Source organism: Branchiostoma floridae, chromosome 4 (assembly GCF_000003815.2).
Source record: "Branchiostoma floridae strain S238N-H82 chromosome 4, Bfl_VNyyK, whole genome shotgun sequence".
NCBI lineage: Eukaryota > Metazoa > Chordata > Leptocardii > Amphioxiformes > Branchiostomatidae > Branchiostoma > Branchiostoma floridae.
Genome location: NC_049982.1, coordinates 4,543,496 through 4,567,329, shown reverse-complemented (window position 1 = coordinate 4,567,329; position 23,834 = coordinate 4,543,496). Strand labels below are relative to the sequence as shown.

Below are 23,834 nucleotides of genomic sequence, written 5' to 3'. Positions count from 1 at the left end.
CACTACAGCAGGGGGCTAGTCCACTGGTAGTAGTGTGTGTTCAACTTCTATACTGTCTCTGTCCCCAATTTTAATCATGCTGAGTGCTGAGCAGAGAAAGCAGCATGTACCATTTTTTGGTATGACTCGGCTGGAAATCGAACTTACGACCTACAGAATGCAAGGCAAACAGTCTCTACCCACTCGGCCATTGCACCAGTCATCTTAGTGGGTAGCAGAGAGTATTTATCTTTAACACTTTTATAGCTACATGTAGCTTCTACCTGCTCTCCACATGTTGCTGGAAATAGTAGAAATTGGCCCAAATCACAGATAAGACACCAGAGGAGCTGGACACCAGAGGACATATGTTGGGCTGGCCAACTCCTCTTGAATGTGTTTAGCCAATATCTACTATTTCCAGTAATATCAGGAGCCTGTCTTTTTCAGAAGATATGTCAGGTGATTCCAGCAGACAAAGTCAAATGCAGACATGTTTTTGATCCAGTGCCTTACACTATGCTGGTTGCCTTGCCTTACAAACACCCTTATCAATTGAGACTGAGCTTGCTTCCTTGGATAAGACACTGTCATTAATTCTAAAAGTCACTGTCATCAATTGTTGTCTTCAATATTTTCTACCCCGTTGCCTAGGTAACAGTGACAGCTGCTGCCGTGGGTCTGCAGGAGAGTCCGCCGTCCGGCAGCGAGGCCCCACCTCACACCAGGAGGAGACAGAGTCAGTAACATGCCTTCTCTGCTTTAAAAGTTTTATCTTTAGAAAACATGAACTAGAATAAAATTTTTGCAAACTTTAGAAAACATGAAAACATGGATTGCAAACCTGGGACTTAAAGAGGATGACTGTAGACTGTAGGTGGACTTATTTGTGCCACTTGAGTTACCCTCCCACAGTAATTCCTCCCTATTTTGCCACTTCTGCATGGTGGCTGTTGTTGTTAGTTTTGGTGGACTATTATGCAGAGTATGTTCTTCACACCAATTAAGGGAGTAATAGTATATTTTAGAAAATATGGATATAGCTCACTTAAGAGTCAGGTGTGCAACAATGGGGTCTCAGTGGTTAGGATTTGGCGCTCTCACCACCAAGGCCTGGTCTTGATCCACTGGGTGTGTTAAACAGTGAAAAACTAGAGGCGAGTAAAAACAGTTTCCTGGCTCATGGGAATCAGACCTGGGCCTGTCAGTTCACGAACGAATGCTGCTTATCTACTAAGCCAAAAGTTCCAGACCAGTTAGCCTGGTCAGTTGGTGGTGCTTGAATTCCACTGTAACAGGTGTTTCATACAGCATCCACTATTTTTCATCATGGCAAGAGAATGAAGGATAAGTTGATTCTGTCTGATTCTATCCTGTGGCTAGATTTGTTTTAGATTTGATGTTAATAAAATGGCTGTCTATAGCTAACCGTCATCAACATATCATGGATCTTGCTCCACAGCCACATGCGGGTATTTAAAGAAAAATATTCTTTTCAATGACTTGTAAGCAACAGGACGAAAGTAACTGGTGTGTATCAACTTCATCTTGTCTTGCTTTTGTTTCCTATTGGACTACTAAACAAACTGTTTTCATCTCATTTGCAATTATCAATTCATACAGTAACAGGATATGAAACCTACTGTCCGACAATATCCCTTCAGTGTCACTGATGAAAGATAAAGGATGTTATCTGAAACGTCTGACTGTTTCCTAAATCATAGCCAGTTGCTTGAGCTATTTTGGCATACCTTGCAATTAATTGTGTAGCAATCACATAAATACATTGTATTTTGTTGTTGTGTTTTCTCTTGTGTTCCATCTCCTTCATGTTGTTCACCAGAGGACAGTAACATCCAGGAAACCAGTGAAAAACAAGACATTGACAGATTCCCAGGTCTAGTGCCATCACATGTCATGCATCCTGCTAGCTGAAGCTTAAGCCTGCAAAAAAAGCTTGTCAAATGAAATGTTAAAAAAGACCAGGGGTATACTTGTACATGTAGATGAATGCAACCAATCACTGCTTTTCTTTTCAATCTTTTCATTCACATGTACTTATGTCATGATTATATTTCAGGCTTACCATAGGTATGGTGAAATATATTGTATTCGTAATGTTTCTTTCTCCTGTCAAATCTTTGGAACACGATATCTCCGTTGTTCCTGAACCAATTGACTTGAAATTTGGCACAAGGGTAAAGTGGGCCAATACCCTCGGGTGTTTTTTTTCATTTTTTTCATATCTGCCTTTAAAATGATTTTATTGAGGTTTTTGTCAATTTTTATGTATATTTTGGGCTCCTGTACCCTGGTATTACAGCCGAATGACATGAAATTTGGTACAAAGGTGCCCTGATCATATGCCCACCCAGATTTAATAACACTTTTGGCATACAATGTATGGTACAACAAAATGCTTAATTTTGCAATTTTTGGCCATTTTTTGACAAAAAAAGCACATTTTTGCCTCCTGTACCCTCGTTTTACAACCAAATGACCTGAAATTTGGTATAAAAGTGCCCTTCAATTATGTGCACATGAAATCAATAACAGTTTTTCCATACAGTACAACATAATGCTTAATATTGCGATTTTATGGCCATTTTTTGACAAAAATTGGACATTTTTGGCTCCTGTTCCCTCGTTTTACAACCAAATGACCCGAAATTTGGTAAAGGGGTGCTCTAGATATTTATTCAAATGACCCATGTATAATTTTTGGCATGGAACACTTTAAAATGATATATTTGGGAAATTTTTGGGTCATTTTCCAATGGCCTAAGGGGTCAACGACCTCAAGGCCTATTGTTGCATGAGGGAGATGGCTGAAATATGCTGTATTTGCTCTCAAGCAAATGTCGGCCTTTCTAGTTTGCTAAATAGCCATCATAAAAGACATCAAATGTTGTAGTGTAGAACAATCAATATTTCAGGAGACGACTCTTAATTTTTGCCATTGCTACAATGAATGTATCTTTCAGTGTCTTTGACAATCTGGTCTTTTCAATGCTTGAAAAGATGGAAAAAATACAAGAACTTGTAACTTTTGCTGTTTTGCTTTCGTGTGTTACTTCATTTCATAATAAGTTTTGCTCTTTTTCATCAACGTATCATTTTTTTTCATTCTCCCTTTCTTCATGCATTCATGATATACATTTTGTACTTGAATTTACTCCTCTTGAAAATCTTCTTGTCTCAACCCCCTACTATTTAAATTGAGGCAAGTCAGATGACCAAATGGCTTGTTTGCCTGTTGCAATGCTAGGCTCAATAAGGCTGGTTTGTTGTATGTGTGATGCCTTACCTACCCAATCAGTCACACCATCATGTGATCAATGAATGTTGATGCATCATATCTTGTTTATATATATTCATCTGTTGTTTGTTTGTTTGTTTGTTTTGTTCAGAGTCCAGTGAGAGTGACCGTGAAGACATGATGTTTGTGATGGACGGAGATCCAGAGTCAACCCCCCAGTCCAGCACCCCCACCAAACTCACCCCTACACAGCACATACCAGGTGAGACCCCCCCCCCCAAATCCAGCACCCCCACCAAACTCACTCCTACACAGCACATACCAGGTGAGACCCCCCCCCCCCAGTCCAGCACCCCCACCAAACTCACTCCTACACAGCACATGCCAGGTGAGACCCCCCAGTCTAGCACCCCCACCAAACTCACCCCTACACAGCACATACCAGGTAATGAAACCCCCCCCCTCCCCCCAACCTGCACAGCACATACCTGATGATTTTATAACAGGGATAACTTTAGAAAAATGTAAAGCAAATTGCGCCTTTTGTTGCTGCTAATCTACATCTTCAAAGTTGGATGTAGCAAATCAGAAAAACAAAAGAAAAATAAACTTTTAAACCTTGTGTCCAGCTAGCATCCCTTTCACTTGTATTTCCCTACAGTGTTTTTTCTTTGCTTCAAATTTCAATTGTATGACTTACTCTGCTTTTCTGTCCTGTTATCGTTGCTTTCAGTTTTTGTTTGATTTGATTATATGATTTTCTATTTTTTTTGTTTTCTTTCAGTCTAGTCACTTTGCATCTTCATCATTTCTCATCTCCCAGTCATTCTTATCGTTTTCTTCTGTATCTTGTAGAAATGTGTCCCCCTGGGCATTCTCCCTCCTCCTTTCTTGACTCTCCCCTTCTGTCCGTCCTGACGGTTTGTGGTGTCCCTGCAGGGCCGCGGACCTACAAGCAGGAGGGGCGTTCCCAGCTCACGCCCCACGGGATCCAGCTGAGTCCGCTGTCGTACGTGCCCGGCGGCCGCGTGGAGCGCTACCTCGGGCACGTCAACATGTTCTTCATCCGAGAGAGTACGTCAGTCCGAGAGGTGTGTATCTTTTTGTTTATTGTACATTTTGTGGTAACAATTGTATCCTCTAGGAGGTCAACGGATAGGTGAGGTGAGGTGAGGTATAGTATACACCTGGTCTTGTGGAGCGCTACCTCGGGCATGTCAACATGTTCTTTATCAAAGAGAGCACCTCAGTCTGAGAGGTGTGCTTCTTTTTATTCATTTAGGTCATGTTGATTTGAGTATATGGATGACATCCTCTGGGAACCAAAAAAATGATACGAGCGTACAAATAAAAAAAAAGTTGGAGATAAAATAACATATGTTTTATGATCATTAGTTTGTCTAGTTTCATCAGGAATATGAATTTGTATGAAATAGGGAAATAGATTGTGTACAAGACTATACAGTTCATTTCTCTCTTCTCTATGCAAACTACATTCTACTACTAAATGAAATGTAGGTAATGAAATGTACTGATTGTCCCTTCCTGCCCCGTAATATTTCCAGCATGATGGTATATGAATGGAGTGGTGCACAAGTTTTTGCTGGAGATGCATCCGTCCTGTAAGCCTACATGTCAGTTCTAAGGACATATGGCGCTACAGGAGTAAGAAATATTTCATGTCTTCTTCTATTATTTCCAGCATGGCGGCATGAACGGAGTGGTGCACAAGTTCCTCTTGGAGGTGCAAGCTATCCTACGGGCCCACGTCTCGGCGCTAGGGGGCAACGCTCTGCTGTCGTACACCGTCAGCCAGGTGGTCCTTCTGGACAGCCCACACAGGAACCAGGTGGGTTGCAAATAAGAAAGATAAAGAAGGAAGCAGCTCTACAAGGCTTTTATTTATGTTCCCATGTTCCCAGGGACTTAAATTCACTTTACATGTACGTATACACAGAAAGGTATAGAGTTTTCTTGCAGTGTTTAGACTGTTGAAACAATTGTCTTAAGTACTTGAGCCACCCTAGATAAGAAAAATTAAGACGTTTGCCAGGCCTTGAAATACTTTTATTTTTGTAGGGACTTTTTTTTCTTTTTTCTTTACTTAATGGTCACCACGTAACAAGGCCTGAAGGCCACTCAAGGTTATGGGTTACACGATTGTAACTGTAACAGCATCTCTTCGCCCTAGCTCAGAAACATAGATTTCCATTACACCTAGGCGGGGACACTTTTCTTGCAGTGTGTAAGGTTCATAGTAACATATTGAAAAAATCTGTAGTACCAGGCAGGTGGTCTTCTTGTGTACTTAGCTCCCACAGGAACCAGCTGTGTCGCAAATAAGAACAATGAAGTATTTGAGTAATCTCCAAGCAGATCCTACAATGGCATAAGATAGTACCCAACTGGCCAAGGAGTGTAGCCAGCCAAGAGGTGTCCATTTGCCCGGTAGCGAAACACACTCCTAAGCCGGCTTCACTCCTCTGCCAGCTTTCTCTATCTTATGCTACCGTAGGATCTGCTTGGAGATTAGTCTTTGAGGATCTAGCTCTACAAAGCCATGAAATACTTTGAATTCATTTTCACAGGGACTTAAATTCGCTTTACATGTACGATGTACAAAATGTAGGAGAGAAAAGGCCTTTTTGCATTGTTTTAAGTTTAATGATTTAAATGTTTGAAACAATTCTGAAGTATTGTTACTAACAGTATTATTGCTGAATTTAGATTATTACAATGGAAAGAAATTTTGGCAGCTTAATGATTTTGTGGAACAGTGGTAACAGGAAAAATCAAAGCATGGCGTGGATATGATAGTTTTTGCTGCACATCTGCTCTCACTGGTGAAAATGACATGCACCGTTTTGTGGGTATCAAAAGTAGGTTTGAATGAAGCTGCTGGATCAAACTATGGAGCTGTAAAGAAGTTTGATACATTTGTAGATAGTATGCAAGTGGGGTCACTGTAAAATAGATCGATGGGCTGGATGAAAACCATGACCATGCAGATGTAATGAACACAATGGTATACATGTACGTGCCACATAAACTTTAACATGTCTTTCCCCCCCACAGCTGCAGTGTCTACTGAATGTAAATGGCGACGCCGCTAGTGTGGCGCACCATGGGTAGACCTCACAGTAAGCATTCAAGCTAATAAGAAACAATCCTCCACCGGTGTTTGGGTTGGACTCTGCAACAGGCTTACGATTAACAACTACTGTCCAAATTTGACCTGGCCTTTTAACCATTGGCAATTGAATTGATGTGATAAAGAGGACTTCTCTGGAAACCCTTAATCTTGCATTATGTTGGTGTACTGGTACTGATATACATATTCAAAGGTCTTGCTGCTTGGTGACAGTACTAACACAGAGGCTGTCCGAACATTGCATTGCACAGTAAAAGAAACCCCAGTAAAATGGCTTTCAAAACTGACGTTTCGGTGACTGTCAGTCACCTTCCATTCTTGCAAAATCACTGTCATGAAAGCTGCAGTATGGTAGGGATTTTGCAAGAATGAGGTTTATGAATTTTACCATGATTTTATATAGTGACCAAACAGAAAGTCACTCTTCCCCATGCATAGAATACTGAGCCAGACCCATGTCAGCTTGAAAATGTGGATTGCATACTGATTTGCATGTATGTGTGACTTAGGCTTAGGTCCAAATGGAAAATAGGGGACCCGCCGGGCAGTTCTTTGGCTTTTTTCTTTGGCCCTTTCAGGCATGGCCCAGTGGGACATTCTGCGGGTTATTTTTTAGGGCCGAATTTCAGTCCGGCTTCAGAACGAACCCAGTAACAAATAGACATCACCTACCCGTGGGGAACACCATGGAGGGGTACCCCCGATATCCGGCAGTCCAGCGGGACAAATTTGTGGCTTCGGAGCCCGGCTCGGGCTACATCCCTGATGGGACCTAAGCCTTACCGGGGCTGCTGCTTGTCTAATGCTACATTGTTTATACAGGCTTGGTAGATAAAAACATAGCGGGAAATTAGATTTGATCATGTTGTCTGTCTTGTCCACCCCCAGGGCCAGTGCCTGTTGAATGTGAGCGGCGATGCTGCGTGTGTCGTGTACTACGGAGACCAGGTCATGCCGGTGTCCGTCCCCTTCCCGCTGGCAGTCTTGGCGGACAAGTCGCCCATCGCAAGATTCAGCCCGAAGGAGGCAAAGAGGAAAGTCCCACTCATGACAGACTTGTGACAGTGACTCGGTCTGTGGTTGTTGTCACGTATATAGATAGTAACGGTTGTTTATTGAAAAATGTTTAAACTTTGTTCCAACACTAAAAGAAACTCACCATAAATTTTCGGCCGAACACGCCGACCTTCTTCAGATGAAATGACTAGCTGCACTAATCCGGAAGTCGTCCGAGTCATTTTTCATCTCAAGAAGGTCAGAGTTTTCGGCCGAAAATTCATGGTGAGTTTCTTTTAGTGTTGGAACAAAGTTTAAACATTTTTCAATATGGAATCAACCAACACAGCTTTCATTCGGATAGTAACAGTTGTTATTTCAGGGTGGCTCATATCGTTGTAAGCTTGATTTAGCAACAACAGTGACTCAGTCTGTGGTTGTAATATGTAGATAGTGTACATGTGGTCAATACATCTGGTGCATTATTTGCAGCCAGTAGGTACCCCAGTTTTTTTAGTAATGAGACTGATTACGTACTCGAGACACCTCCTCGAACACGGGACTCCCGTTTTACTTCCCTTCCAAAAGACATATTCGTGAATTCTTGATTGGCCAGAAGCATCCCGTCTTCCTTGGTGGCCTCCCATCCAAGTACTAACCGAACTGCATGTTGCTTAACTTCCGATTATCTGTCTTTTTGCAAAACAGGGACAGAAATTTGCTTGGTTGGACGGATAAAAATGTCACTCCACTCATCCCAAAATCTGAACTTCATGATATCAAACTGATGGAAATGTAAGTTAGTACCTGTATTTAACAACAAAAATCAGCAAAATGGGCTCTCAAACAATGAGTTCAAAGCTAGAGACAGCCCTGATCAGGGTTGTAACCAGCACCCGTCCTTCCGTCCTTTGACAGAATTTTGCAGTTGGGGACGGAAAAAATATTTGACCATTCCGTCCTCTGTGACGGACAAAAATCGATATGAAAAGATATAATACGAAAAACTGTCTCCCTTGTGTAATTTTTCACCAAAACAGATGCCATTGAGCAGCTTAGTCTACCAGCAAAATGTACACCTCAAAATGCAGGAAACATTGTTTCAGAGGGTCTAGATTTCAAAATTTTCAGGGGGTGCATGTACCCGAACCACCTTAGAAGCATTGCAACTTCTCGTGCCTTGGGATTCAAAATTGAGGGGACGGAAATGATTTCAGGCTGGCTACAACCCTGGCCCTGATGCAAAAGACGTTGCAGCACTCACAGTGACACACACACTCACTGTCCAGTTTATCAACACATAGCCAGGTCAAAGAGTCAAATAATATTCAATGTCTGATTTCAATCCATTCAAATTCTACTGAATTTTTGATAGTCTAGCCTTTTGTCTTTATATATGTGATCCATTCATTATAAGTGGATTGTCCAAGGCTCTGCAAGGTCCTTTTTGTCATGAATGTTTCTTACTCAAGTGACTCAACCACAAAACCTGTCACAAATATCTCTTGTGTATATATACTAAATTTCTTCAAGGTCAGAATGAAGCTCGTCTCTTGAAGTCCACTACAAAAATCATGAGCTTGGTCTCATATGTCCTAAGGAAATCAAAACATTGTAACAGGCATTACCTTGCTCTTCTGAAGAAAATAAAATGTTTATGATGTTAAAGAAGATAGAAAATTTGTAAGATATCTATATTATAATATACTTTGTATGTATGAAATGGAACATCATGAAGTCACGCAAATTAAACAGACAAAGGCTATTCAGATGTTTTGCACAATACTGTACATACAATACATGTATGCATGTATATTGCAGAGGAAACTAAAGAAAGTGTGTAACGTGTACATTAACTGAATAAAACTAACATTGTCAACTTTTCTATTCTGGTATTTGTGTCTTCTTGGTTCCATGTTGAAAGGAATGGGTTCAATATTGATCATTTCTGTCCTTTAAATTTTTAACACAAAAATGATGAGTTGCAATATGTTTTTACATCTTTAACATTGTAAACCATCATTGTCACATATAGTGATCTTTCTTCAACCTTTTCCAACTGTAAATGTTGTATGAACCTGTGCTTGGCAATGGTCCTGTTGCACTTATCAAGAAACAAACAGCATAGAACTGCCATGTATTCTACTATGGAGACTAAAGGTGCGCTCCTACCGCACTTGTGTCAAGCTTGCGTCACTGCGGAGTTTGTTCACTGTGTTAATGTTTTGTTATTCTCTCCGATATTTTATAATTTAGATATTGTGTAATACATAAAAGTATGATTTAAAAGACGACAAAATACACAGAAAGAAAATTCGTTCTTTATCTCTGAAATTCATAAAGTATTTTTCGAACCCCGCAGTGACGCAAGCTTGTCACAAGTGCGGTGGGAGCGCACCTTTACCCATTACACTTCTATTTATACTACTATCGACCCAATTCAGTCCTTTCCTGATGATCACTACTCTCAAGAAGAAGACCAGATTTTATCAGTCCTCTGAGTGGTCTTCTTGGGCACTTTTTACTGTTGCAGTACTTAACAGGTGTCCTGGCTACTCTAAACAATGAAAAGTGTGCTCCTATAAGGAAGGAACAAACCTACAACCAGGACATTTCTAGCCTCAAACAGAGATAGTATGGAGCTAATATTGGTGTCTTGAAACTCCTTCACTAAAGAAGAGTGTCTTAGATGTGGAGAACTCTCTGGGTGTCCTGGCTACAAACAGAGAGATAGTACAGAGCTTATCCTGGTGTCGTCTTCATTAAAGTGTCTTGGGTATGGAGCGTTCTCAAGGTGTCCTGGCTACTCTTACCAAAGAAAAGTGTGCTTCAAAAGAAGGAATAAACCTACAACCAGGATATTTATTTGCCTCAAACAAAGAGATAGTATGGAGCTAATATCGGTATCTTGAAACTCCTTCACCAAAGTGTCCAACATGCGGAGAGTCCTCAAGGTGTCCTGGGTACTCTCACCAAGGAAAAGTGTTCTCCAAAAGAAGGGATAAACCTATAGCTACAACCAGAATATTTCTAGCCTCAAACAAAGAGTAAGTATTTTTAAACTCCTTCAATAAAATGTGTCTTATATAGATGTAGAGAGTCCGCAAGGTGTCCTGCTTACTCCTCGACAGGTTGGCAGTCAGTCTCGTACTGTTTCTTGAGACTCTTCAGGTACTCTCGGAGACTGTCTTCGTCCAGACGGGAGTTCCGAGCAGCCTGCATCAGCCGCGTGGCGAGTCTGAACACCGCCCTCTGCTGCCTGGATTCAGTACTGCAGGTTTGGTTCAGCTTACGGGTGGAATATTTGACATATCAAGAATCTGAATTTGTTGATTGGTTTTGTTCAACTTGGAAGAATGTGTAATGTCAAGACCATGTAAATGCTGTAACCCCTATATATGGTAAATTTTCTTTAGGTTACATTTTGCCCCTTGGATCCTTATGGTCATTTGCACATACAGTACTACATTGTACATGTATGTAAGATTTAAGCTTGATGCCAAACAATCTTTTTTAATGGATAGTACGCATACACAAGTGCTAAGACAAGCTCCCCATAAAGTTTTACAGGTTCTCAACGATCTCAAAAAAAAAAGTTAAAACAGATGTAAAGAAAAATTTTTAAAAATCTATGGTAGTTGAACCAATGAGGTCCCTCTTTCAACCTCCTTGGTTGACCACATGTATGGCCATGGTCGAGACCATTCTAGATACCTTTTTTCTGCTAGTTAACAATCTTCTTGACCCACTGCTTTCAATTATAATTTTTCAGCTGTTGATAGTCATAGTACATATTATTATACACACAATTTAGCTTACCTTTTTCTGCTGGGTGATTTCTGCAGCGATCCTCTTGGCCTCTTGTACCACAGTGCTGGGCAGGGTGGACACCTCGGCTAGCTGGAGACCTGTGGGGAAGCTGAGTCTGACTTACTTTTGGAGTCAAATTTTTGTTGGAATTCATGTCAATGAGAAAATATTTGTAGCACTTGGTCTAGGGTGCAATATGAAACTCCTGTAGCAGAGGTTTGGCTCCAGCTGTTTTTGACGTTTTTAGGCATTTTTGCCTGGCTTTTTTATTTTGTACCGTTTCCTTCATGTCTGCTTGGCCGACAGACATACATAAAAGGAAAACAGTACAGAAAAGAAAGACAAAAATGCCCTAAATCACGTCAAAAACAGCCAGAGCTGCAGCTCTGCTTAGAGAGCATCGAAAGACCACAAAATCCATCCATGTCAACTTCCATCAATTTTGTATTGTCTGTCAGTTGGGATAGCCCTTTGTAATAGCCACAGGCTAGTTGGGTAGCCCTAGCTGGGAGTGCTGAACAGCCAAATTTAAACCAATTAACAAGAAAAACAAGAATATGTGACATGGAATCTATAAATTTAGTCCCAACTTAATTGTTAGATGATGATGACCATGACAAAATTACTACGACAAGCCTACCGTAGTGTTTCTCCTCAGTGTGCCCCTTGGACAGCACGTGTGTGTACGAGATCTTGTGGCAGTTTCCCACCTCGCTGAAGGTGCGTAGGACCTCAAAATGGTAACTATAGCAACAAGGCATCGCATAGTTCAGGTCAGGTCAAGATGCTACATTATACTTCTAGATAGCAAAGAAGCATATCATCATATGCAGGTTAACAAAATGTGAAAAAAGATGCTCAAAATGAGGAAAGATAGAGTAGACCATTAGAATGCCTGTATTTTCTATGAACCATGTCAATTTCAAAATCGTTTGGATGAACATCTTTCACTTATCAATAAGTACATTAATATACAGAATGTATTATGTGACTCACTTCTCCACATTAGGATAGAGGCTGTCCAGACTGGTCAGCTCCAGGAAGTGGGTGGCAAAGAAGGTGAAAGCCTGGGGAAATACATGTAGCTGTTCTGGTGAAACTTACTACACAGAGAGTATAAAGTTAACTTACAACTTGGCTAGTTCAACCATCCATAGAATTAGAGACCATGGTATGTCCAAGACAAAAGAGACATGAAAACAAACCTTAAGACTGAGCAGGTATTCACAGATGGCATGGCAGAGCCCCACTCCCTCCTCATTGCTTGTGCCTGAAAAAGCATAATACAAACAAACAAACAAACAAGCTCAGCAATTGCATTGTACAATCTGTATTTCCTACTTTACTGTTCACAAGCATCATTCATTCTCTGACTCCATACATCAACTACCTTGATTGATTCATATGTCATCAGAAACAAAATAAACCTTGGACATAGAACAAGACATTTTCGCTAGAGGGATCAAAAAAGCCATCTACATCAGAGCTTTACAACCATCCCTGAACAGAGACGGTGGGCGCCATAGACTTCCTGTAACGTATGATCCACTGCTTACTGAGTCACGTTTTCTATTTTCATAACGTGATGTCACGACAGCAGTGGATTGTTCATTCCTTGACAAAGACAGGTGCTGTTCAGTCGAAAATTTGGGTGAGTCCAATTTTTCTGTTGGATATTACAGTTTAACTAGTCCAATAACCTGACAGATACTTAAATCAGTAAAAGGAGCTTACATCTGTATTCAAGTTCTTCCTATTTCTGGGAACCCCCCTGTTAACATAAAGTCAGGCAAACAAGTCATGAGACAGTGCAGGAGTAGCTTGCATGTACAACACCCATCCTACCTCGTCCTAACTCGTCTATGATGATGAGGGAGTTGTTGGTTGCATTCTGGACGATGTAGTTTACCTCCCTCATCTGAGAAATCAATGGCAAAAGGTTTATCCAATGTGAAATCACTTTAAGTAGAAAATATGAGGAACATATTGAAAAGAATATATAAGTATAAGATTACACAATCAATTTAGCTCTATTCATGACAGTAGGGGTCCATCAAGGCGGGATCAAACCTTACAGTCAGGGCTTGCTTAGCTTGTACCTACTGTACAAAACTGGGGAGGTGTGTTGTGCCTAAAGGTGGTTTTACTGATTATGTGAAGACAAAAATAAAAAGAATAAAAATGGATTCCGTAAAACCTCTCACCTCCAACAGGAAGGTGGAGGCGTTAGTTTCAATGTCGTCGTCACTGCCAACAAACAAACAAAAAAAAACAACAACATGGATTCCAGAAAAATTTCTGACTTCCATCATGAAAGTTGAGGCATTCTAAGTTTCGATGTCTTCATCACTGCCAACAAAAAACAATTAAACAAACAAAAAAGATGGATTCCATAAAACTTCTGACCTCCAGCATGAAAGTGGAGGCATTAGTTTCCGTGTCGTCATCGCTGCCAACAAACAAAACAAATAACAAACAAAAAGGTCAACCGAGACAGGGGCTGATTCCAACTGGCAAGCACCTTTGACCCTTTGTTGACGTCACACTTCAGGTCCGGATGTGTGACTAAGGCTTTGGGTCATTTCAACTAGATAAGGATCAGAGGACTGATTGAAAGCTTGTTGGTAATTAAGTGCTTTATTTTGTATACGGATTTAAGGTCTTAAAATTGTAACATAAACAAAAAGGTAGTTTCCATAAAACTTCTCACCTCCAGCATGAAGGTCGAGGCATTAGTCTCGATGTCATCATCGCTGCCGATGCGAGAGAAGATCTGGTCGGCAACGCGGAAGGACCCGTACTCGGCGGGGACGTATGAGCCAGCCTGGGCCATGATCTGAAGCAGGGCTATCTGCTTCAGGTAGGTCGACTTTCCACTCTGGGGGAAACAATAAGAAGTCTTTGTTAGCTTCGAAACAGAAACACTTTGGTATATAGCAAGTAACTTGGACCATCATTTATGCTATTTATTTATTTATTGGTTTGGCTGTTCAGCACACACAGCCAGGGTTGCCCAACTAGCCTGTGGCTATTACAAAGGGCTAGTCCTGCTGACAGTCAACGACAGTTACAAATGGATTTATAATGACAAGTGTACATGCCTACATCATTGTACTTTATCTACTAAGTAGAAGAATATGGAGATGATGTTCAGACATCAAGGTAATAAGATACCAACAAGCGGTTACTCAAGACATATACAAGCAACTGGATATGATTTTGCAAAGTTTACAGACATTTCAGGTAGAATCCACTGGTAGTAGATGCAATGTCTGACCTAATGAAACATCTGACCATTTCCAAAATCATATCCAGTTGCTCGAGTAATTTACTGCCATTAGGCTTAAGTAGAATAACACGTTGTAAATTAGAAAAAAATTACTAAATGTAACTCTCGAGGACAGATGCAAACTCAAGACCAGTATTAATCATAAAAAATGTACCTCAGTACTGCGTGTCAGCTGACTATCACAAGCTAAAGCTGAGAGGTCTGGTGTCTCAAGCACAGAAAAAGACCAAGATTGGCAGTATGATTACTCAGCTATGGGAGGGTCTTTTTAGCGAATGCCCACAAACGCCCACTCTAGAGAAGTCCGCGCTGCACGAATCTCATTTTTTTTGCTTGGAATATGTCCACGTTGTGCTCCCATGTATTAATCCTGAGTTTCAAGTCAATCCATTGACCCGAAGTGACATAAATAAAAGTTTTCGATTCTCGATGGTCTTTTTAGCGAACGCCCACAAAATGTCTTTTTAGCGAATGCCCACTATATCCACAAAAATATCGGCCGTCGCGCAACGACACCTAAACCTACCGCCACAAACATGTTCAAGATGGTGTCCCATTGATGTGTACGGAGTTTCCGTGCTTTACAAGCAATTTTAAGTCCCTGTTTTTGGTCAAAATGTACGCGCCGATACTACCATACATTAACAATAGCAATTCAAAATGGCGGGCACTAGTCATGTGACCTCCTTGCGGGACTGTTCTATAAGTATCGCGGGAGGGACTGTTGTATCATAGCTAATCATACAACCATTTGAGAGTGAATTCTGAACAAGATTTTCATTTCATAGTGCTATCATCTGACTGATATTTACATTGTGGTCCTTTTTTCTGTGCTATTATTACCCAGGTTTGAGGAACTTAGTGCAAATATGGATATTGATTCACCTCAGTGCCCAATTAATGTACAAAAGGCTCAGACACATTAGTGTTATAAACCTGACTAGGGGCAGGTAACCAATACTAGAAAAACATAGCTATTTATTATTAACAATACTATTTACATTATAATAATAACTCTTCACCAAACTGGACTTTTCTTATCTTTATTTATCACAGAAACATTGTTACAATGAGGATTTGATTAGATGAGTATCTGTTACAGTGTGTACAAACTTATTTCAAATACAAAAATGTATTTCATTTCACTTCCTAAATATTTTTAAAGTATTGGAAGAAGTTGACACATAAACAATATTAATTGCATTATTTGGGTGCAGTAAAATGTGACCACATGCTATCAATAGCCTAATAAAATGTTGGAACATGGCACAAGCGGGCTCCTCTTCTGAGTACAGAAAGGAAATGTTTTATAACATTTAGTTATGACGTAGAAAATTTCAATTGTAAAATTAACATTTACAAACAAATTGTTTTTTTCTCTTCTTAATAAATGACAACAATACAGGTAAGTAAGGTGTGTTTCCTTTTATAACAGGCCAGGTAAGACGCCGTACAGGTAAGTAAGGTGTGTTTCCTTTTATAGCAGACCAGGTAAGACACCGTACAGGTGAGTAAGGTGTGTTTCCTTGACTGCAGACTAGGTAAGACACCGTACAGGTGAGTAACGTGTATTTCCTTTGATTACAGACCAGGTAAGACACCGTACAGATGAGTAAGGTGTGTTTCCTTGACTACAGACTAGGTAAGACACCGTACAGGTGAGTAACGTGTATTACCTTTGATTACAGACCAGGTAAGACACCATACAGGTAAGTAAGGTGTGTTTCCTTTTATAACAGACCAGGTAAGACACCGTACAGGTGAGTAACGTGTATTTCCTTTGATTACAGACCAGGTAAGACACCGTACAGGTGAGTAAGGTGTGTTTCCTTGACTGCAGACTAGGTAAGACACCGTACAGGTGAGTAACGTGTATTTCCTTTGATTACAGACCAGGTAAGACACCATACAGGTGAGTAACGTGTATTTCCTTTGTTTACAGACCAGGTAAGACATTATACAGGTAAGTAAGTTGCTTTACTCACCTGTATAATACCTATCTGGTCTATAGGCAAAGGAAAGACGCCTTACTCACCTGTATAATGGCCTATATGGTAGTATATAGGCAAAGGAAAGTTGCTTTACTCACCTGTATAATACCCTAGCTGGTCTATAGGCAAAGGAAAGACATCTTACTTACCTGTATAATGGCCTATCTGGTCTATAGGCAAAGGAAAGACACCTTACTCACCTGTATAATTGCCTATCTGGTATATAGGCAAGGGAAAGACACCTTACTTACCTGTATAATGCCCCATCTGGTATATAGGCGAAGGAAAGACACCTAACTTACCTGTGTAATACCCTATCTGGTCTATAGGCAAAGGAAAGTTGCTTTACTCACCTGCATAATACCCTATCTGGTCTATAGGCAAAGAAAAGACGCCTTACTCACCTGTATAATGGCCTTTATGGTATATAGGCAAAGGAAAGACGCCTAACTCACCTGTGTAATACCCTATCTGGTCTATAGACAAAGGAAACACACCTTACTCTCCTGTGCGGTGTCTTACCTGGTCTGTAATGAAAGGAAATACACGTTACTCACCTGTATGGTGTCTTACCTGGTCTGTAATCAAAGGAAATACACGTTACTCACATGTACGGTGTCATACCTGGTCTGTTATAAAAAGAAACACACCTTACTAACCTGTATGGTGTCTTACCTGACCTGTTATCAAAGGAAATACACGTTACTCACCTGTATAGTGTCTTACCTGGTCTGTAATCAAAGGAAATACACGTTACTCACCTGTACGGTGTCTTACCTGGTCTGTAATCAAAGGAAATACACGTTACTCACCTGTACGGCGTCTAACCTAGTCTGTAGTCAAGGAAACACACCTTACTCACCTGTACGGTGTCTTACCTGGTCTGCTATAAAAGGAAACACACCTTACTTACCTGTACGGCGTCTTACCTGGCCTGTTATAAAAGGAAACACACCTTACTTACCTGTATTGTTGTCATTTATTAAGAAGAGAAAAAAAACAATTTGTTTGTAAATGTTAATAAAGGTACATTTTACAGTTGAAATTTTCTACGTAATAACTACTAGTAAATGTTATAAAACATGTCCTTTCTGTACTCAGAAGAGGAGCCCGCTCGTGCCATGTTCCAACATTTTATTAGGCTATTGATAGCATGTGGTCACATTTTTCTGCGCACAAATAATGCAATTAATATTGTTTATGTGTCAACTTCTTCCAATACTTTAAAAATATTTAGGAAGTGAAATGAAATACATTTTTGTATTTGAAATAAGTTTGTACACACTGTAACAGATACTCATCTAATCAAATCCTCATTGTAACAATGTTTCTGTGATAAATAAAGATAAGAAAAGTCCAGTTTGGTGAAGAGTTATTATTATAATGTAAATAGTATTGTTAATAATAAATAGCTATGTTTTTCTAGTATTGGTTACCTGCCCCTAGTCAGGTTTATAACACTAATGTGTCTGAGCCTTTTGTACATTAATTGGGCACTGAGGTGAATCAATATCCATCTTTGCACTAAGTTCCTCAAACCTGGGTAATAATAGCACAGAAAAAAGGACCACAATGTAAATATCAGTCAGATGATAGCACTATGAAATGAAAATCTTGTTCAGAATTCACTCTCAAATGGTTGTATGATTAGCTATGATGCAACAGTCCCTCCCGCGATACTTATAGAACAGTCCCGCAAGGAGGTCACATGACTAGTGCCCGCCATTTTGAATTGCTATTGTTAATGTATGGTAGTATCGGCGCGTACATTTTGACCAAAAACAGGGACTTAAAATTGCTTGTAAAGCACGGAAACTCCGTACACATCAATGGGACACCATCTTGAACATGTTTGTGGCGGTAGGTTTAGGTGTCGTTGCGCGACGGCCGATATTTTTGTGGATATAGTGGGCATTCGCTAAAAAGACATTTTGTGGGCGTTCGCTAAAAAGACCATCGAGAATCGAAAACTTTGATTTATGTCACTTCGGGTCAATGGATTGACTTGAAACTCAGGATTGACACATGGGAGCACAACGTGGACATATTCCAAGCAAAAAAAATGAGATTCGTGCAGCGCGGACTTCTCTAGAGTGGGCGTTTGTGGGCATTCGCTAAAAAGACCATGCGCTCAGCTATGATGAAGGCTGAAAGTTTTCCCTGATCTGTGTGTAGCTCACCATGTTTGGTCCTGTCACAATGACAAAGTTGCTCCCCTCGGAGGCATACTAGAAAACAAAATTCAATGCAAAAATACACAATTTAGCTAGCCTAGAGGGTAATCAGAAATCAAGCTTCAAAGAAATACACATACAAAGATAAGTATACAACTTTCAGACAGTTGATAAGTTTAGGCTGTCCTTTCCAGAATGATCTGCTTCTTTTAAAGACGTGCTAGGCTCTATAACACAGTGTAGCTGTCCTTGCACAGAAGACCAATGCTTACAATGTCCTCTCCAACAACCTTTATACCAGTTGCATGCATTAAATCAGAATAGTAGACTGGGATTCAAACCCTGAACCTTTAAGCTTGTGACTTGGAAATAATTGCTAGCCATAAGATCTCCCAGACTTACAGTGTTGTTGGCTACGGGAGGCTCCATGGAGATCTTGTCCAGGATGGGGTGTCTGCCCTGCTTCACCGCCAGAGTGTCCGTGAAATCTGGACGCACTTTGGGAAGAGCACAAGACTTCAATATTGATCAATTTAAGCTGCCTCTGAAAGGCTATATGTAGTAACACTAGTTATTAGCTACCTTTCCAAGCCAGCCTACCCAAACCTTCACAGAGAACTTAAAAATGTCCCTGAGTGTATGAATTCAGTCACAAACTACGAAAACAGCCTATCCAGGGACTGGGGCTAGGTAAGCATAAAGGGGGCCTTTTTTTGCCTAAGGCTTGTATTTTGCCTGCAATTAAGTACCAACAGTAACTGTTCATATATTGATTTTCTGGAAAGGATTAGGAATTGTGCAAAAGCAGGCCCCCAGCCATACTCAAGGGCATACATGATGTACATTTCTTACAATCCCCAGTTTATACATAATGTTCTAGGATACTTTTAGTTGCAGAAGATACAATTTTTTTTCCAGACAGATGGGCAAAAAATTAAACATAATGTATTGATATACATGAAGTCCATATTTTGTGGCATTACCATAGTTTCCCAGTGTGCATGCGTGTGCGAAGGAGACCAGCATGTCCAGAGTGGCCACCGTCTCGGTCAGTTTGTACAGACAGCCGATCTGGTCTCGCACCTCATTCAGGAGCTCACTCACTACTCTGCAGAAACAATTTAATGATACGTCAATGAAGATTAGACGTCCAGGAAATAAGATACGCCAAAAAGCAGTTACTAATAAGCAACTGGGTATGATTTTGGAAATGGTCAGATGCTTCAGATAGTATCCAGTATCTTTCGTCAGTGACGGTGTCTGAATAGATCCGGAAGAAACTTAATCCCTAAGTACATAATATACAGTCAAACCTGTATTAGGGGCCACCTCTACAGAGGGGCCACCTGTCCATAGTGGCCACTTTTTGTCGGTCCCTTCCGTATATTTTATCTACAAGTTGCCACCTCTATACAGAGGCCACCTGTCTATAGTGGCCACATTTGTCCGGTCCCTTGAGTGGCCACTATAGACAGGTTTGACTGTATATGATTTTTGTATCATCGTAAAAGTATCGAAAAGCTAGAGGCTATGTCTGAGCCTCTGAGGAAAATTTGCTATAAACTGTAAAGATAAGTAAGCTGCTAAGTTTGATAGGACTTACTACATCAGTAGCTGAATGGGTACACTGTCAGCTCACACATCTTAATATGGTGTGTTAACCTGAATAAACAAACTCAATATTTTCTAATCATCCTTGTTAGTATTGCAATAAAATGTATGACTTACACATTGGTCATGAGGTAGATCTCATTCAGGGACTCACGAATGCGATCTGGAGTTAGAGAAAATCATGAAGTTAGACTAGTACAACAATATTGATACTTTGGTTGCTTAAAGTTACACAATAAAAAAAATACTTCTTCAAGAAAGTCTTCACAACAGTATACTTTGTTAAGGAACCTTCAGTTAAACAATTATAATGTTACATACAAACCAAAAAAGATATTCAAAAAGGACAACTATATTACATGACTGTATGCACAAAATACATATGACAGATTCTTCGTAACATCAACGTGAAATGTTTTTAACTTTTAAAAAGCTATAATCATGATGGACACATGAGACTTTCAGCTTGTGAGCATCAAAAACTTTGAATTTAACTGTTAGTAGGTAACCAAAAACTTTTTTAAAAAAAGTTAAGTCCTAAAACATGAACAATGAAAGGTATCCATGGCAACAAATATTGGAATATTGTTATCTACAGGTTACATACCATTCATCTTGATCTGTCAAGGGGCAAAGAATTTCTTTGTAAGTTACTCATTTTCAAATACTGCTACTACAAGAATGTACTTTTAAGTGACATAAGTCAAATTTAAAAAAAAAATGTTTTACTTTAAGGACAAACATGAGCAAAACGATTAAAAGCAGAAAGGTCTATAAGGTAACTTGTAACTTCCCTGTTTGGAAGGAGTTGCTGTTGTTTAATTGCTAAAAGATATGCCAATATGTAGTCTTGTTGGAGTTTAGGAGATAAAATTTGGTGGAAGGAGAGGGTTGGGCTACTTCTCCAAATACCACACCCTAGACAAAGTAGACGACAATCCACTGCCCCTTTGGCCTGAAAAAGGCTATTGGAATACCTATTCCTACCTACATTTTATATCTATTAGTGACATGGTTAGATAGAGAAGAAGTTAATTGTACAGCAATTGTTTAAAGTAGTAGAAATTTATTGTGCGACAACTGGCCAAAGGAGTTGAAATTGATAAATGACTCAAAAACAAAGGTTAACATGGCCTGCAACTTACCAGGTCTGTGGTGGTGAAACTGAGGGAACTCTTCACCTTCACTCTCTTGATGAAGCAGTCGGGTAGCTTGTCTGGCATGGGTCCATCCTGGAATATGGCAGACGACTAATAGTATACTAACTGATACTAAGGGAGGAAATGTTAGGAAGAAACCAGGCAGGACTTGCAGAGTACAGGGCTTCAACTCATGATCACAGGCCTTCAACTCAAGATTATAGTTTTCTCCAGATGACTTTCATGACGGAGTAATCTTCCTTTTGGAGACAATGCTACAGAGATCAATTTAAACACATAGGCTAGAGGTTTGGATCCAGTTTTTGTGCAGATTCCTTGGTGTAGATGTACAAATGAATGTAGAATGTAAGAACACTTATGTGTGATGCCAAAGCCTACCCCCAAAACATGGTATATTTTACATTAGGTTGGTGTGCAAGTGTAAAAGTCAAGATTTTTGTCATTCTTAGAATTAAGCAATAGCTGAATGAGGGGGTTCTTACCTTGGGACCATGCACCAGCTGTATGAAGAACCCCCTGAAGGAGTTGTACCCTGTACGGAGCGGCAAGTTGTACTTCTCTCCAAGCTGGCGGATCATCTCTGTTTGAAAAGAAAATTTTAAGATTAGATCTAGAGTTACCAAGTAGCAGCATCTACAAACCATGAACTTGAAGTGCCACTGATGATGATTTTTAAACACTTGGAACCTTTGTAGTATTTAAGATCATAGTACAGTTAATTATGATAAATATACCGTAATTCCTGATTTTTTTTTAAGTTCACGGTTTTCACAGTGATGACTGTAATGTTAACTTATCAGTACCGATAACAAATAATTTATCTTGGTGACAATAACACATGTCAATTCGTTCACCGAGAATATTTAGTTCCGAGAACAAGTTAAATTTTTTTCAGACCGTAAAAGTTTGGTACCGAGAAAACAAATTGAATTACAGTATAAAAGGAACAATATGCAGATAAAAAATGTATTCTACGAGAAAATGAAAATGTATAAAATACTTTTTGACCACTATTTAACAACCCCATCAGATTTTTTAAAGTTTATACCTGCAATGTCATCCACAATCTCAGTGTAGGTCCTCCTGGCTACATCTAACAAACCTGCAGGGGAAATTTTTTGAATTGCATTAAATATTTCTTTTAAAATCTTATATAGATGAACACTTTTCTTTATTTTTGAATGAAATTACTTGACAAGTAAGAGATAGAGTTTCTATTCTATTCTTTCTATCTTTCAAAAAAATATCATTGAGATTTGGAAGTTAAAACCTGAAAGTTTGCAGAAATATACATTTTGCAGAGACTGAAACAAAATAGAAATCTGAATCTTCCACAATCCACTTGCAAAAGAAATCTGACACTCTGATTGTCAAGCTACCATCTAAATTGTAAGGAAAATGTTCATGTGACTCACCATTGATGTTAGGCTGGGGTTTGAAGGGGAATAAGAAGATCACAGTGTGAGATGTTGATGACAAGTTTCCTATTGGTCTATCTAAAAATTGTATCAAACCTACTCTCTTCAACAGATCTGCTTAATGCCACTGACAAATGGTAGTGGATGCTACGTAGCCATACTGTCTGACCATTTCCAAGATCAATCCAGTAACTGTTGCTTTAGTAACTCCTGTTTGGTGCATGCATGCTGAGCATTCTAAACCCAAATAAAATGTGTACATCTAGGCATCAAACATTTTGAAATTCACAGAAACTAGGGAGACATACCCTGACAGCAAAGTACTTTGGTGCAAGCATGCTGTGCACTCTTTACATCAATAAAATGTGTACATCTGCGCATAAAACCTTTTCACTATAACATAATGAGACATACCCTGACAGCGAAGCACTTCTGTGTCCTCATGTTGAGGCTGCCTCGCTGGTACCGCGTGTCGTCGTGGATCACGGTCTGGATCTTTTCCATGATCAGACCAAACCTGGGATCTGCCAGGGTCTGTGGATCCAGAGAAGAACCAGGAAGAAGATCATCATCATCATCGGTCGACATGTTTGCACATGTTTACACACGACGGGGTTATACCACCCCTTACTGGGTGACATACCCTTTCGCTGGCTAATTACAAGATGGGGATGCGCAAGGTCTCCCGTCCAGGTGAATTATGTAAATCACCATGTGGCTGATACGAGACAGAGGTTTGCCAGGCCTCCATCCGGATGATTTGAAGGAAGAAGAAACGAATAAAGGAATGATTTTTCTCCATAATTGTAGATTTCGTTCTCTCCCCCGTTCATCTTACACAGCCAGTAAATACTCAATTGCCTTAGTAACGTTTCAATTTCTCTCAGACACCTTCTTCAGAGCTCATGACTGGAGTTTTTCTTTATCACCTACATGAGGCTCTGAAAAGGGTGTCTGAGAAACATCAAAATGTAAGCAAGCAGTGATGGTCCATCT

The 23,834-nt window shown here is 39.9% G+C and overlaps 2 protein-coding genes across 2 annotated transcripts in view; one reads left to right on the top strand and one right to left on the bottom strand.

Annotated features, from left to right (window-relative positions):
• The window catches only part of LOC118413045 (C2 domain-containing protein 5-like), a 56,096-nt gene extending 48,575 nt beyond the window's left edge, over positions 1 to 7,521 (top strand). The window contains exons 31-36 of the mRNA XM_035816188.1: positions 634 to 718; positions 1,823 to 1,876; positions 3,390 to 3,500; positions 4,178 to 4,329; positions 4,941 to 5,087; positions 7,278 to 7,521. Coding sequence (XP_035672081.1) covers positions 634 to 718; positions 1,823 to 1,876; positions 3,390 to 3,500; positions 4,178 to 4,329; positions 4,941 to 5,087; positions 7,278 to 7,451 — 723 coding nt within the window. The 3' untranslated portion in view covers positions 7,452 to 7,521. The remainder of the gene's footprint in view (positions 1 to 633; positions 719 to 1,822; positions 1,877 to 3,389; positions 3,501 to 4,177; positions 4,330 to 4,940; positions 5,088 to 7,277) is intronic.
• A 2,773-nt stretch (positions 7,522 to 10,294) lies between these two features.
• LOC118413060 (mutS protein homolog 4-like) overlaps positions 10,295 to 23,834 on the bottom strand; it is a 19,585-nt gene continuing 6,045 nt past the window's right edge. Inside the window, exons 10-26 of the mRNA XM_035816203.1 lie at positions 23,253 to 23,372; positions 22,836 to 22,848; positions 22,469 to 22,522; positions 21,903 to 22,000; positions 21,406 to 21,492; positions 20,868 to 20,880; positions 20,378 to 20,423; positions 19,633 to 19,757; positions 19,052 to 19,146; positions 18,656 to 18,703; positions 13,906 to 14,073; positions 13,041 to 13,113; positions 12,401 to 12,465; positions 12,192 to 12,262; positions 11,836 to 11,939; positions 11,205 to 11,293; positions 10,295 to 10,673 (exon numbers count right to left, since the gene is read on the bottom strand). Of these exons, the coding sequence (XP_035672096.1) occupies positions 10,503 to 10,673; positions 11,205 to 11,293; positions 11,836 to 11,939; positions 12,192 to 12,262; positions 12,401 to 12,465; positions 13,041 to 13,113; positions 13,906 to 14,073; positions 18,656 to 18,703; positions 19,052 to 19,146; positions 19,633 to 19,757; positions 20,378 to 20,423; positions 20,868 to 20,880; positions 21,406 to 21,492; positions 21,903 to 22,000; positions 22,469 to 22,522; positions 22,836 to 22,848; positions 23,253 to 23,372 (1,440 nt within the window). The 3' untranslated portion in view covers positions 10,295 to 10,502. The remainder of the gene's footprint in view (positions 10,674 to 11,204; positions 11,294 to 11,835; positions 11,940 to 12,191; positions 12,263 to 12,400; positions 12,466 to 13,040; positions 13,114 to 13,905; positions 14,074 to 18,655; positions 18,704 to 19,051; positions 19,147 to 19,632; positions 19,758 to 20,377; positions 20,424 to 20,867; positions 20,881 to 21,405; positions 21,493 to 21,902; positions 22,001 to 22,468; positions 22,523 to 22,835; positions 22,849 to 23,252; positions 23,373 to 23,834) is intronic.